General features: G+C 40.9%; 2 protein-coding genes across 10 annotated transcripts in view; one reads left to right on the forward strand and one right to left on the reverse strand.

Moving 5' to 3' along the window:
* Positions 1-13,478, reverse strand: part of olfm2a (olfactomedin 2a) — a 70,958-nt gene that overhangs the window by 5,711 nt on the left and 51,769 nt on the right. For 2 of the 6 annotated variants that reach the window (XM_037791380.1, XM_037791379.1), the window contains exons 2-3: positions 11,516-11,665; positions 1,710-1,865 (exon numbers count right to left, since the gene is read on the reverse strand). In XM_037791380.1, coding sequence (XP_037647308.1) covers positions 1,710-1,865; positions 11,516-11,665 — 306 coding nt within the window. The other 4 variants (XM_037791385.1, XM_037791384.1, XM_037791382.1 and 1 more) reach the window with 4 other exon arrangements.
* The window catches only part of rdh8a (retinol dehydrogenase 8a), a 182,031-nt gene continuing 171,493 nt past the window's right edge, over positions 2,941-13,478 (forward strand). For all 4 annotated transcript variants that reach the window (XM_037791387.1, XM_037791389.1, XM_037791388.1 and 1 more), the window contains exons 1-2: positions 2,941-3,069; positions 4,287-4,367. The gene's annotated coding sequence lies outside the window, so the exon portion shown is untranslated. The remainder of the gene's footprint in view (positions 3,070-4,286; positions 4,368-13,478) is intronic.

Below are 13,478 nucleotides of genomic sequence, written 5' to 3' on the forward strand. Positions count from 1 at the left end.
ATAACTCTCCACACCAGCAGGTGGCGGTAGACTGCATTTGTCATGCAAAAAGGGAAACTGGAAGACCGAGGACGGCGGATATACACGCCGTTATTTTACGTACATGAAACAAAGCGACCATTTTCACACCACTCTCACTCACCACCTGTCGCTGTGAAAACATCCATGTATTTGAATGATTAGATGAGATGAAGATAAAAATGAGAAGAGCCTTCCTTGTTTGCCCTCTTGACGACTCGTTTGCTTGCTTTCCTCACTTTCTCTTCCCGTGCACTGATTTGTTTAAGCTGCCTTTAAAATCAAGAAGGCCTCGCAACCCACTTTGAAGCTTTGGCGCCCCTTAACAAAAAGTTGTCCCCCAAGTTGGGAACCAGTGTCTTAAACTACTATACGCATCACTTCCTCTCTTAATATTTGTGCCCTTTATAATTAAACAACATTTTCTCAGTTGCCGGCTTTGTTTCTGTATTTATTAAGCTTCCACCCACTTGTTTGAGTTGTGTGGGCTTCTTTGTATGATCTGTAAGTAGATTTATTTTCATCTACAAAAGCCACTGAGTTTAGACATTATTACTGTCTCAGCTGGTTCGGGGTGATTTTCACTGACAGTTTTCAGAGTGTGGTGCTGCTGGGTGTAAACCTGACTCTGTGACTCATGTGTTTAGAAGTGAGAAGAACAATGTGTCTTTAGGTGGGAGTGCAGGAAGCAGCGGGAGAGCCGGGCTGCCTGCTTGGAAACTAGAAGGCTCAAGAGAGAAATAGGTGTATCAATAAAGCGTGGCCGCCACAGGAGGGGCTGTTTCCTCCTTGTTAAGGTTTATCGTAAATCTGGTGATGGAGCAGCTCTCAGCCCCGTGGCGCCACATCATAAATCTCATTTTCCCCTTTTCAAGCCGCGAAAATTCGGTCTCGTTAATCTCCCACGCTCTGCCATTGGCAACTTTGAGCTGCACGCATTCATCAGCCAACCTGCTCTGGTCAAATCCTGCTTTTTTTAAATGACTTTTTTTCTCTTTATTGGATTTGCATTCAGAAAAGTCCTGGGATATAATGCTCACAATTCTGCATTTTTTAGTCATCTGCAGGCTTTACTTAGGCTAATTCTAAGCATCTTCATGGGACTGAAAGCAGAAAACACAGCCATTCATGCTCGCCGTCGTGCTGAGGCAGGGTCCCGGCAGGGAAGCACACTTAGCATTTATCAAGGCATCTTTTAATCAAACTATTTTATGGTCCATCTAATATCTGTGAGTGTGTGAGAAATGTGGAGAAAGCCCGGTCAAGACAGCATGCTGACAGGAAGACAAAAAGGCCCACTGATAATGGCAGCTGAGCCTTCGCTTGTAGGGAGATAAGGTGGAGATAAATGTGAATATATGTGCCTGTTATCTAAGAGCATACAGCAGAATGTTAAGTACATCGAGGAGGAGAGAGGGAAGGATGTAATATAAAGAGAAAAAACTCTTCTAGGTCCAGGAGTTTAATAATTCAGGAGCATGTGTGAATTTGCTCTGCGCATGACTCAAAAGAATTTGTGCACCTATGTGGCAGTCTATAGAGAGTCGTACAAAATGTTATTGTCTGCGAAAGAGATTGCAAAGTTTGTGTACGCGTGGAGAGCAGTGCCACATGTAATAGTATGTGCATTCACTTGAGGATAACACAAACACACACCGCCGTCGTACAGGAGGTGACAGGCAGCCAATTACCTGAAAGCCCTTTGGATTGAGACTGCGGGGATTCTCGGAGGCCACCTTCAGCTTTCCATCCACCACTTTCATTAGGCCCTCGGTGTTCCTGACATACTGTAGATCTCTGTACGTCCGCAGGTCCAGCACCTCCATCGACTGGCTAATGTTCTGAACCTGGAAACACACATCAACAAGGACACACACACACACACACAGACATACAAGAAATTCTTTAGTTTCATTTTTAGTTTTGATCTTAAAGGATAAGATTGGATTTATTATTCATAAGGCTACATAACTATGAAAAAATTTGATTATTTTGACTGATATTGCAATTATGATATGACTTGCGATATTAGAGGGAATGATCATTTTTACATCATTATTCTTATTTTAATTGGAAAAACATATTAAAATGATTATTGTGTAATTTTTGCAGGGATCTGTATCAAACAGAAATGTTTTAAGTTCTTAATATGATGGGTAGGTCAGGACATCGCTGCAGCACCACAATATTTAATTTAATATGGTATTTTTACACGCATTTGACCTTTTTTAAAAGTATTTATTTTTATATTTTTTTTATTGTATGATAAAGTGATTACAAAACACTATATATACATATATACTGTATATATATATATATATATATATACATACATATACTTACATATATAAATTAATTATTATATATAAATAATTTATTATATCTTCAACTGTGCAATACTGATTTAACAGTGCAATGATTTAGTGCAATAATTCAGTTATGCAATAATCTTGTTTACTCCAGCATTAACACTGCATTTATTTATACAGAACATTTACACTAATATTCTTATTTTACACTATTGCATTTTTATAAATGCATGCATGTATATAATTTGCATAGATCCTAATTTTTTTTAATTTGCACTATTATATATATTTCTTATTTATATTTCTTTTGATTTCTCCATTTTTTATATTTTTATATTTATATTCTAGTTTGGTTGCAAAATGTAACTGCTCTGAGCAGGGCCAAAAACGTTTGCATCTGCCCTAATAGGCCTTAAGCACCGTCAGGGAGGCTCAGTGACCCAAATCAAACACACCCACTGGATGTTGCTCCTCCAGGTGTCCTCTGCGTTCACTAATGAGCTTTTACCTTCAGTTAGGTGAAGCTCTGTTGTTTTTGACAATATGTCTGTCACCATGTTGTGACTGCAGAGCCTCATTCAGCCCAGAGTTTATGAAGACTTAGAGGAGCTCAGTGGAACAGGAGGAGTGGACTGGTTATATTTCTGCATCCTGAATGAACCACACGAGCTAATAAACCTCCCCTGGAGGGAGGGAGTTAGGAGAGAAGGACTGCTAGCACTAATGTCTCCATAAACCTGAGGTAAGCTTTTATTTTCTAAGCGAGCATTAACGTTGTTGCTCTTGTCATGTTTTGAAACTAAAGTGCGGCACTTAAATTTGCTCAGGAGGAAAGTAAATAACGGGAGAATAAGTTAGTGATGGGAATTCCGGCTCTTTTTAGTGAGCCAGATCTTTTGGCTCAGCTCAACAAGAAGAGCCGGTTCTTTCGGCTCCCGAACGACTCTTCGTTTTACCACTTCTGCCCTATTTTGACCTATGATTAGTATGTGTGCATATCACTTAAAGGGACTGTTTGTAACTTCTTACACGTATAAAACACCCGGGTCGTTGTCCCATGTGCTCTCGCGTGTGGCTACGCTGTTCAGACTCAGACTCCAACACACACTACACAAAGCACCAAAACCACAAAGTTATATCTAGTGATGCCTTTCTTGCTAAACAGTGTTGGCCGCAGTCTGAGGACGCGGGGGAGACCGTAGCTTTAGTCTCCAGGGCCGGAGTCTCTGCTGTACTCTGCTCTTCTGCTTGCCTGCCTTCACTCACATACCGCGCTCGTTCTCGCTCTTTCGCTCCACTCTCACGTGCATGCGCGCACACTGCAAACAGCAGAAGACTTCGTAGCTCTGAGAATATCTAGTGAATGTACAGTGGACGTTTGTGCAGAAATAACTGGTCCTCCAGACCAACAGAGGTTTTCCGTGTCTTGTGAAGTGACGGGGCTCTGCAGCGAGAAACGTTATCGTCTCCGACCGCGTACCGGTGTCTCCCTCCGCAGTCGCGAGGCTGAAGCAGGAAAAGCCAACACTAGGATCAGCACTGATTCATGTAGAGACCTTCGTCTGGTCAGCTAACATCACTGCCAAGCAGGTGAAATATAGAGTGATATTGTGGTTTTAGCTGACGTGTGTCGCCTCACTGTTTTGAGCGATGCTCGTTCATGTCTATTTAGAGCGAGCAAGCGGGAGCCCGACGCTGACTTTCGTTGACTTAACGGCCACAAGTGTCGCTGTTAACAAGCATTTCTGATTCTTACAAACAGTCCTTTTAATGGGCAATATTAAAGCAATGAACATATATATTATTATGCAATAAAACGTATTTGTTTATCAAAACAACATGTTTTCACGTTGTATTCTAATCTCAAAACGCTTCATTTGCGTAATAAAATCACTAAATGTTTTCCTCCAGACCCCCCTACCTGACTTTTGTTTCATATCTTGTCACCTTTTACATTAGGACTACTCTGGAGTTTGCAGTTCTGGACAGATTCAGGAGGACTTCACGATGCACAAGACTCACAGAATGACGCTCAAACACGTGAGTACAACAAGAAACTCACTTATTGTTGTAACTCAGCAACCGCCTTGTTGCCTAGAAACATAGCGTTTGTGCACTGTCCACGCTCTGTTTTTGCTCGTGTTTGTGGCTGCAGTCGTTGTAGAGTTTATATTGTTTACATCTCTGTGTTGTCTGATATGGTGATGCTTTATTCTGCTGTTGATTCTATAACACTTGGAAGGCTGTTTCCTGTATGTGGCTTGTTAATGCCACTTACTGCACCCGCCGTGGTGACGTTATATTTATTGTCTGTCATATTTGTTTAATTGTCTGAGTTTTGTCCTCTTTTCTGGTGAATTCCAGTAAGGCTAGAGGAAGGCTGTTGTATATTTATAATTGCTAATCAGTTGTCTGCACAGGCTGCAAAGTGCTGTCTATAGAAAGGGAATATGTTGTTGGTTTGGACATTAGGGCTCAGTGGTGCAACCCACACCTTTTAAAAACATAACGTTTACTCGGCGTACATTTTTACTCACCTATTTTTCACTTTTTACTCCAGTAAAATCTGTTTAAAGTAACGGTACTTTTACTTGAGTGTGTATATATATATATATATATATATATACACATTCTAGTACTCTTTCCATCCCCGAACGCAACTCTGAAATGCTCACAGGTGGTGACGTCTCAGTCAGCAAACTGACAACCCCTCTAAGAGGTTTCCATAATTTTCACCCATTGCATGCTGGGATGTCTTGCCGCTCCCCAGGGATAAGCGGATATGGACAAATTAATTTCCCTCAAGGCATCCATTGCGATTTGTCATCTGTATATTCCAATTCAGATTCAATTCAGAAAATAACATCTACTTGACTTTGCTGTAGATAAACTGCTTTAGCGTCATGTTAGCAGTAGTCTCCTGTTGCACTGAATGACAAATGTAGGGTGGTCCCCCATGCAGTATGTGCACTGAACTGTAAATTAAAAGCTTGAGCTTTGCACACAGTATGAATAAAACAATGTCTTCAAAGTACAGAGTTAAGCATAAAGACAAGTTTTAGTCATACGGTATAAAAAAACACTAAAAAAACCCAAAATAAATAGGTGCCAAACAATGAGCAAAAGCAAACAATAAGAAAGAATAAGCAAGATGAAAGGTAAGGAACTCGAAAAATAAGCACAGTTGTCCAGAATCTATCAGGATAAAACATAGAAATACATAATAAATTACTGTATGCAATAAAAGTCAACAGGTACCCAGTTAGGATATTTATATCCTATCTCCCACAGCTGTCAAAACAGAAGAGTAGCAAGCCTACGATATTATAACAGTGTACACAAGTTAATGGATACATACTATTTAATGCAAAGGAATAAATGTCATGGAGGTAGAAACATGCTGTCAAGTAGGTGTTTATTGAATCTCGGTTTCTCAGTTTTGCACTATGTTTAATTTTTTTCTAAGTACTCCGCTTTCTCACGCTTTGACAGCCCACTCTGCTGCTGCATAACCAGCCTACTGTTTCGTACGCCCCCTCATCTCCTGCACGTTGCACTGAACCGGCCAGAAATCATCTGAACATTGACAAACTGTTGCAGCCAGGGCCGTGGGTGCATATAGGCGGCTCACGTGTACATATGTTTAACTACCCACACGAAACAGACACACTCGCCCACACAGGCACGCACCGCTGAAACTCCAAGCTCACGAGAAGATATCTATTCAAATCACTCCTATCACAAACAAAAACAGTCCAACTCTCAAAGGTCAGTGTTTGACACAAAGTCTGTTTAGCACCAAATGCCTTGCTTGCCTACACTTTGACAGCCCACTCATTTTACTTTGTGTCCAGCCTACTGTTTTCTACACCCAACTCATCTCCCACATGCTTCATGAGCTGGCCAGGGAATATTTGGTTAGAATGTATCTTCTTCACCAATTAAAAACTCATTGACAGCAGCTACAGATGGAATAGTTGGAGGTACAGTAAACTGTTCCACCAGTCGTGAGACTAAACAACGGGGCTGGGACGATACACCTATCTCCCGATTCGATACTATCATGATATACTTGAGTGCCGATTCTATATGTTTTGCGATTCTAGAAGTATTTCTATGATTTAATGCAATTTTTTTACACTAGACCATGGGAAAAACTTGTATTATAGACTTATTGGGACTTTTATTTAGGAAAATATCTAAATTGATACAATAAAAATGTTTGATTTTCAGCTTGTATGTAGTCAGAGATGTGCTGAAGTCAAATATATCAGTCATTGTCAGGCGTTATTTATTAAATTTGCAAAACGCAACCCAAAATTCAAAGAATAAAAACATTTCCCTCACAAATTAGTGTTATTTTCTATTCAATTTATAAGGAACATGTAACGTTTTAAAATTCTGGTGAATATAATCCAATCAATCTTATTTCCATGTATGTTGACACCTTATTTTGAAAACCGGACGTAGTCTCACGTGTATATCTCCGCTAACTTCGCCAAGTCTATCGCTAGCTCTCTCGTCATCTCCATTTTCTATATACATCCATAGTCCGCTCCATCGGGGGCGTTTGAATGCATTTAACATAAATGTCAGTATATGGGTGCTCGACAGTTGTAGCGTCAGCTGATTTGACCACGAAGATGAGAGTGACGGCTGGCTTGACCGCACGTTATCGCAATACGATAACGTTTCCTGTCCATGACAGAGTTAGTATGCAGCTTTATCCGTCATGTCTAGCGCTGCTTTTTCTGGCAATGTGTGTGAAACCCAAAGTGTTTCCATACTTTACTGTATGTGTAGTGTTTACCATGCTGGATTCAACATGTGAGGGTGCAGGTTGTATCCACGCGGACCATCTACCGTTTTCTACTGTCTAGTTTTGGCTTGCTGCGGCTTTGTTTTGTATTTTGACGGATACGGAACGGATATGACGTCATGTCTGACTCTAGCATTAAAAAAAAATCAATCTAAAATTTTTTCTCCACCCCTACTAAACAAATGCAGTGTCACCATCCTCCTGGACTGTGGTCGCAGTTGCGACTGCTCCATACATACATACACACACACCAGGCATTTCACGCTTTCGTCCGGCCCCACCCTCGTACTTCCCAGAATCCAATCAGTCACAGGTGTCCAGTTTAATGACTCGCTCTGTACCAAATCCTAAAGTGTGTTTGTGCGTATGCATGCCTGAGTGTGCCCTCCTATCTCATCTCAACGCAGTCAGTCGGACAGAGAGGTCAAAGGGGAATGAGGTGCTCTAATGTCTGCGCCGTGAGCGTTCTCACACCGCCGTCCTTCACGGCCAACTCTGCCCTGGACGGCATTTTGTCTGCCTCTGCAGAAAGCTGAATAGAGGCTTTTTCCACCAGGCTACTTAACATTCTTTGAACAGAGGGCGGTTTTGACATTGTTAGTGCAACCTTGGCTTTCTGTGTCAGGGAGAGCCTTTGTGGATCTGGTCCGCTCAAATAATTCCCACACATGCTCTGGGTTCAAATTAGGATGTCTTAGCGGGCATGGTACATACACACAGACACACAGTCTTTTAACTCGTGGCTCTCGCTCGTGTGCAGCTCAAATAGCGCTGACCCCAGGTGTCCTCATTAGGCCGGGCTGTAGACTGTATTTGACGGGAGCGCTTGGCTCTGATAACTGCTGTCTTACAAGCAGTGTGCATGTACAGAGGGTAGACACCCACACTGTGCAATTCAGTCCAATGCAACAATAAATAATATATATTTGCAAAGCTTATAATATTCATAGACTGTGTCAGACAGGCAATGATTTCACTCTGGTAATTTCTGAAGTCTTATTTTGTGTATTGTATTGACATGGTGTAGCATAACGCAGCAACACAAACACAAACTTTGAGTTCAACTCCACTATTCTTAACAAATAACATTATATGCTTCAAAAGTAGTATTCATGTGTTTTCTAATAGATTGCTCTATATTTAGGCTTTTACTGATTTTTAGGGGTGGTGGAAAAATTGATACAGCGTATCGCGATATTTTGCGTGTAAATATTGTATCAATACACGGACGTCAATTATCAACCTTTCATTATATAAACTATTAACCTTTTAACAATCCAACGGCCGCTATTCTGTCTCTCAGAGGTTGTAGCTCAGTCTTAAAGCCAGAGAAGAACGCTAAATAATGCTCCAAAGTTCTACTAAATTTTGGCGAGGAAAAACTGGCAAGACCATTTTCAAAAGGGTTGCTTGACCTCTGACTTCTTCTTCTTCTTCTGAAAACTCTGAGATGAACAGAGTGAAAACTGTATCTTATTATAAATAAAACAGACCTTGACAAACTGCATAATTTGCAGTTGAAAAAAGGTAACAAATCGCACCATATCTTATCGCAGCATATCGCAAAATGTCTGTATCAATACAATATTGCCACGCAAAATATCACAATACTATGCTGTATTGATTTTCTTCCCCCACCCCTACATAAAGTATATAGTTCCTATAAAGACATACAGTGCAGCTATACATTCACACATCTACAGTAGTTGAACTCAACCAGCTTTTTCTCAGCCTTCTCTGTTGCACTATGCTTCTTTTAAAGTGTGTATGAGTGTGGGGTATGTCTGTATGAACGTGTGCTTTAAACAGCAGCAGCAGACAGAGACTGTCGGGGGGGAAAGACAAACTTCTATGAGAATGAATGCAATATGTGAATTCAGGTGTCTCATTGATCCATCAGGACCTCAGAGCCTATTCAGCATCTCAATTTACCACCATCTCTTCTCACTAGACCACATCAATGTCAGCCCCTCCTGCCTCTTTTCTACCTCTCTGCTCCCAGGCTTTCACTCGCTCTCTGGATCCACCCTCTCATTCACCCATTTGCTGGTTTAAAAAAAACAAAACAACAACTCTCTGCTGTGAATGAGCTGCCACGGCCCATCAAGCAAGTGAAAGCTGTTACAGTAAACAGTATTTCTCAGGTTTTTAATATTTTGTTTGGGAAAGACAATCTGCAAACCACCAATCAATGCAGAAGCAGATCTGGAGAGTCAACAAGCAGCAGAGGTCCTCTCCTGCCTCTACTCTCACCACTGATCTGTGCGTTTATGCATTAGAAGGAAATTACATCTGCATGCCCTGCTCTTTAGGTCAATAATACTCCATGTAAATGAAACAGATTTATTGTCTAGTTGCTGAAATAGTGCAGCATGCTTTTGCGTGTGTACACGTTTTTATTTGACATTTATTTGCTTGTCATAAATGTCACAAGTATTCCCAATAAAAGAGTGTCACTTATATTTTTCACTTAGAGGAAGACAGAATGAGCACAAGTCAGAGTAAACAGATTTAGTGTGCGCGACATTTACTGTGTAACTATGCAAAGCAAAGCATTTTCTTCATCCTCACTGATTTGTAAAACAGTTAATTTTCTTAATTATTATCGAATGGATTTATATCTCTAAAAAGAAACATTAGAGGGCTGAGGCTCAATGAATCCAATTCTGTGGGTGTGTTTAGCACATTTCACTTATTAAGGCAATTCATGCTTAACCTTAATCCTCCCAACTCCCTGCAGACCCCAGAGGTAAACTATCTGTCATATCTCACAGTCGATTTATTCATCAATTTGTTCCTGATAACTTCATATCATTGCTTTATTTTTTATTTTTTTTAAATACCAATGTTTTGAAGTCCTGGGGGACCCCAGTCAAAAGCAACAGATTCTGCCTATATGCAGTTTTACTAGATGGAACTATTTATGGTTTTTAATGTTTGCCATGGGTCCCAAATTTAAAGTATCACACACTGTCAAGGGTAGGGACAGCAAAAAATGTATATTTCCAAGATGTGAAAGTCAATTGTTCGTTCCATTGCAACGTCAGCGCCCAGCAGCAAAACTACGCTTCCGCCTTTTTGGATTTGGCTATTGTCAAAAAAACACCAGAGTTTGCTTCTATACTGTTTTGAAGAAGACTGATGCAGCAGACACAGATTTCCTTATGTGCTCTGTCTATTTACGTTTTACACAATATGCAAATTAACTGTAACTTATTTTTTTTCCGGATTACATTAATTACCTAACTAATAATGTTTTGAGAATAAATAAGTTAACATTTTGCTCTGATGGTTGTTTCTATAGCCGTGTTTCCACTGCAGATAGTAACCCCCTCAGTGTAGGCGGAATCTCAGCTGATCGGCGTAGTGGCAGCGCATGAAACTGCCGTCACATCATCTTCAACGTGACACTCGCTGTATCATTTCAACTAGAGCTGCAACGATTAATCGATTAGTTTTCAACTATTAAATTAATGGCCAACAATTTTGATAAACTATTAATTGGTTTGAGTAATTTAAGAAAAGAAAAAAATCTAAATTCCAGTTTCTTAAATGTGAATATTTTCTGGTTTCTTTACTCCTAAACTGAATATCTGATGTCATCTTGGGCTTTGGGACACACTGATCTACATTTTTTCACCATTTTCTGACACGTTATAGTCCAAACAACTAATCGATTAATTGAGAAAATAATTGACGGATTAATCAACAATAAAAATAATCGTTATTTACAGTCCTAATTTCAACACCAACCAAACAGAGGAACGTCTGAACTTCGTAAATTGTACGGCGTAGTGTACAGTAAAGTTTTTCGAGCTGCCATTTTTAAAAAATTTGGGTGGAATGAATTACAAATTGTGGTCGCTACTGACAGCAGGCTATTTAATAATCGTGAGTTTGTGCAGGATGTCCTGTGTCGCAGTAAGTGGTCTGTAGTGTTTTAACTCCTTCTAGTATCGGCTCAGCTCGCTTGGAGCATCGACCGAGGTGGTACCAAAAATAGAGTGGTTCTGTTGGTATCATCCACAACTTTTGCTAATGGAAACACAAAAATAACCGTTCTAATGTGTAACAAACTGAAGTGAACTGGTGCCATATCAGTACTATTCAGTTGGTTGTCCTTGTATGTTGAATATGTTGGTAGGATGAGGGTAAAGAATAATTCAACCAACAATATCTTCTGATTGGCATCATATTCATCTGCATGACTGATCAACTGTGGGGGTAAAGGAAGTCAGACTATTCACTTCAGCAGCCTGTATGTGACAGACGGCTCCAGACACGAGCGCGGCACAGTGTGGCGGTTTTGTACGTCTGCGTGGGAAACAGTCGTGTCTCTCAAAGGGATTGTGTTATTGACAGCTGTCACCTTCTCCATGAGCTGGCGAAGTTGCCTGCTGCGCGGGTCGCGGTTACACATGTTCTGGGCCGGTGCGACCACGGTGCAGATACACTTCCCATCTGCGTCCTGCGCCGAGCTGTAGATCTGCCAGCCCTCCTCTGGGCTCGGGTACAGAGCCTGCAGAAACACAGAGACATGTATATATATATATATACCGTAGACAAAGAGAGGAAACTGGTTGCTTATGCCCGCTGTTGTTTATCTACGTTGCATGCTTTTCAAAATGCATGAGGCAGATCAGATATTTTCTGCCAGCATGCATCAACAGAAATATGAAAACGTTATAAAACATTTCTAAACTAATAAGTGTATCTAACACTTGAAAGTGTTGTAGAAAGTGTTTGAAGGAAAAAAATACATTCCATATCGTGATTAGTTGTGCCCATTCTGTCAGCATCCGTTAGTTGCAAAGTCATAATTTCTCCATGGCATTCTCTTCCTCTTTTGCAGCCCTGTCAAAAGTTACTCTTCCCCAGAGACAATTAATGGCAATTGATCCCTCCAACTGCTCAAAAATCATTTGCAGTCTAATTTTAGTATTAACCGGAGAGCAGCAGAGAGGCAGAAAGTGAAGCCAGAGATTGACAGAGGTGGTGCTCACAGCAGTAGAGACAGCAGATGAGAGGGATGGGAGGATGGAAGAGTCAGAGGGAGAAAATAAGCAGAAATGGGTGCAGATTAAGATAAGACAAGAACATAGGAAAATACACAAAGGGATGAAAAACACGACGGCACGACAGAGATGGAATGAGCTCGATGGAGGATGAAGAAAGACAAAGACGAATGGGAGGAGAATGGAAGGGTTTCAAAGAGGAAGAGGGAGGGATTAGGCCAGGCTGTGTGAAAGCAGAGCATCTAATAAGTTTGGACACAGAGAGGAAATGGAGCTATTCAGGATCGATAATGCAGCCCGTAACCAGTGGAGGAGGGGCGAGGCTGAGAGGATGGATGTTTCTCTCTGACTAATCCAATCAAAAGTAGTGCCTGCGAGCACACGCACATGTACACACAGTTTACGCAAAAAAAAAAGGCCCCGGCCAGGACGATACATTCATTCACGCTGCATCTACACACACTCAGCATGTAAATGTAATGAGAGAAGGAGCAGCCATTTTAGTGATAAAATTAAAGACCCATCCACATAAGTGGAAGGTAAAAAAAAGGCTGGAAATAAAATCTCGTGGCTCGGCTCGGTGCCGCTGCTTTCCCTCTGAGCGGTGTTGTGCTGCTGCGCTCTCGTCTCCTTGGGTCGGGGGGATCAGATTAAAATGTCTTGGGGGACAGAGGGACTGTGTGATTGGAGTGTAAAGTAGCAACCACCCTGCAAGCCAATGTGCTCACTGTCACATCTTGTCACTCCTGCCAATCCCTTGGCACCCCCACACCCACCCCCTCTCCACCTTTTCCTCTCCCGTTCTCACTGCCTTTCCCTCTTCCTCCTCCTTGTTCTCAGAATGAGCGCATTTTAAATCCGACTTTCCCCAAATGAATCGTGGCCAACAGACTAACGCTACCTGAGCGACCTAAATATGCTGTAATGCAGGCATGTGAATGACACGACAATGCTAGGGATGTTAACGATTAATCGACGATCAATTAATTGGTCATTAAGAATTTGATCGAGCACGTAAAATTTAACCGATCTACTATCAAAGACAGATCTGAACGACTCAAATAGCTGGATCGGGTATCGGTGACAATGGGGCGATCTATTCAATTCAATTTTGTGTTTATATACTATATACATTATATTCTGTAATTTCAATTCCTGTTTAATTTTTGACCAATTTGTTGCTACATTAAAAAGTTTACACTTGAATTGTAATTCCTGTTGATTTTTTACCAAGTTGTTGGTGTACGATTTATTATTTTAATCATATAAAATACTTATATCTATGTATTTATTGATCACACTTTGTTTTACAAAGTT

Source organism: Sebastes umbrosus, chromosome 14 (genome assembly GCF_015220745.1).
Source record: "Sebastes umbrosus isolate fSebUmb1 chromosome 14, fSebUmb1.pri, whole genome shotgun sequence".
In the NCBI taxonomy this organism is placed as follows: Eukaryota; Metazoa; Chordata; class Actinopteri; order Perciformes; family Sebastidae; genus Sebastes; species Sebastes umbrosus.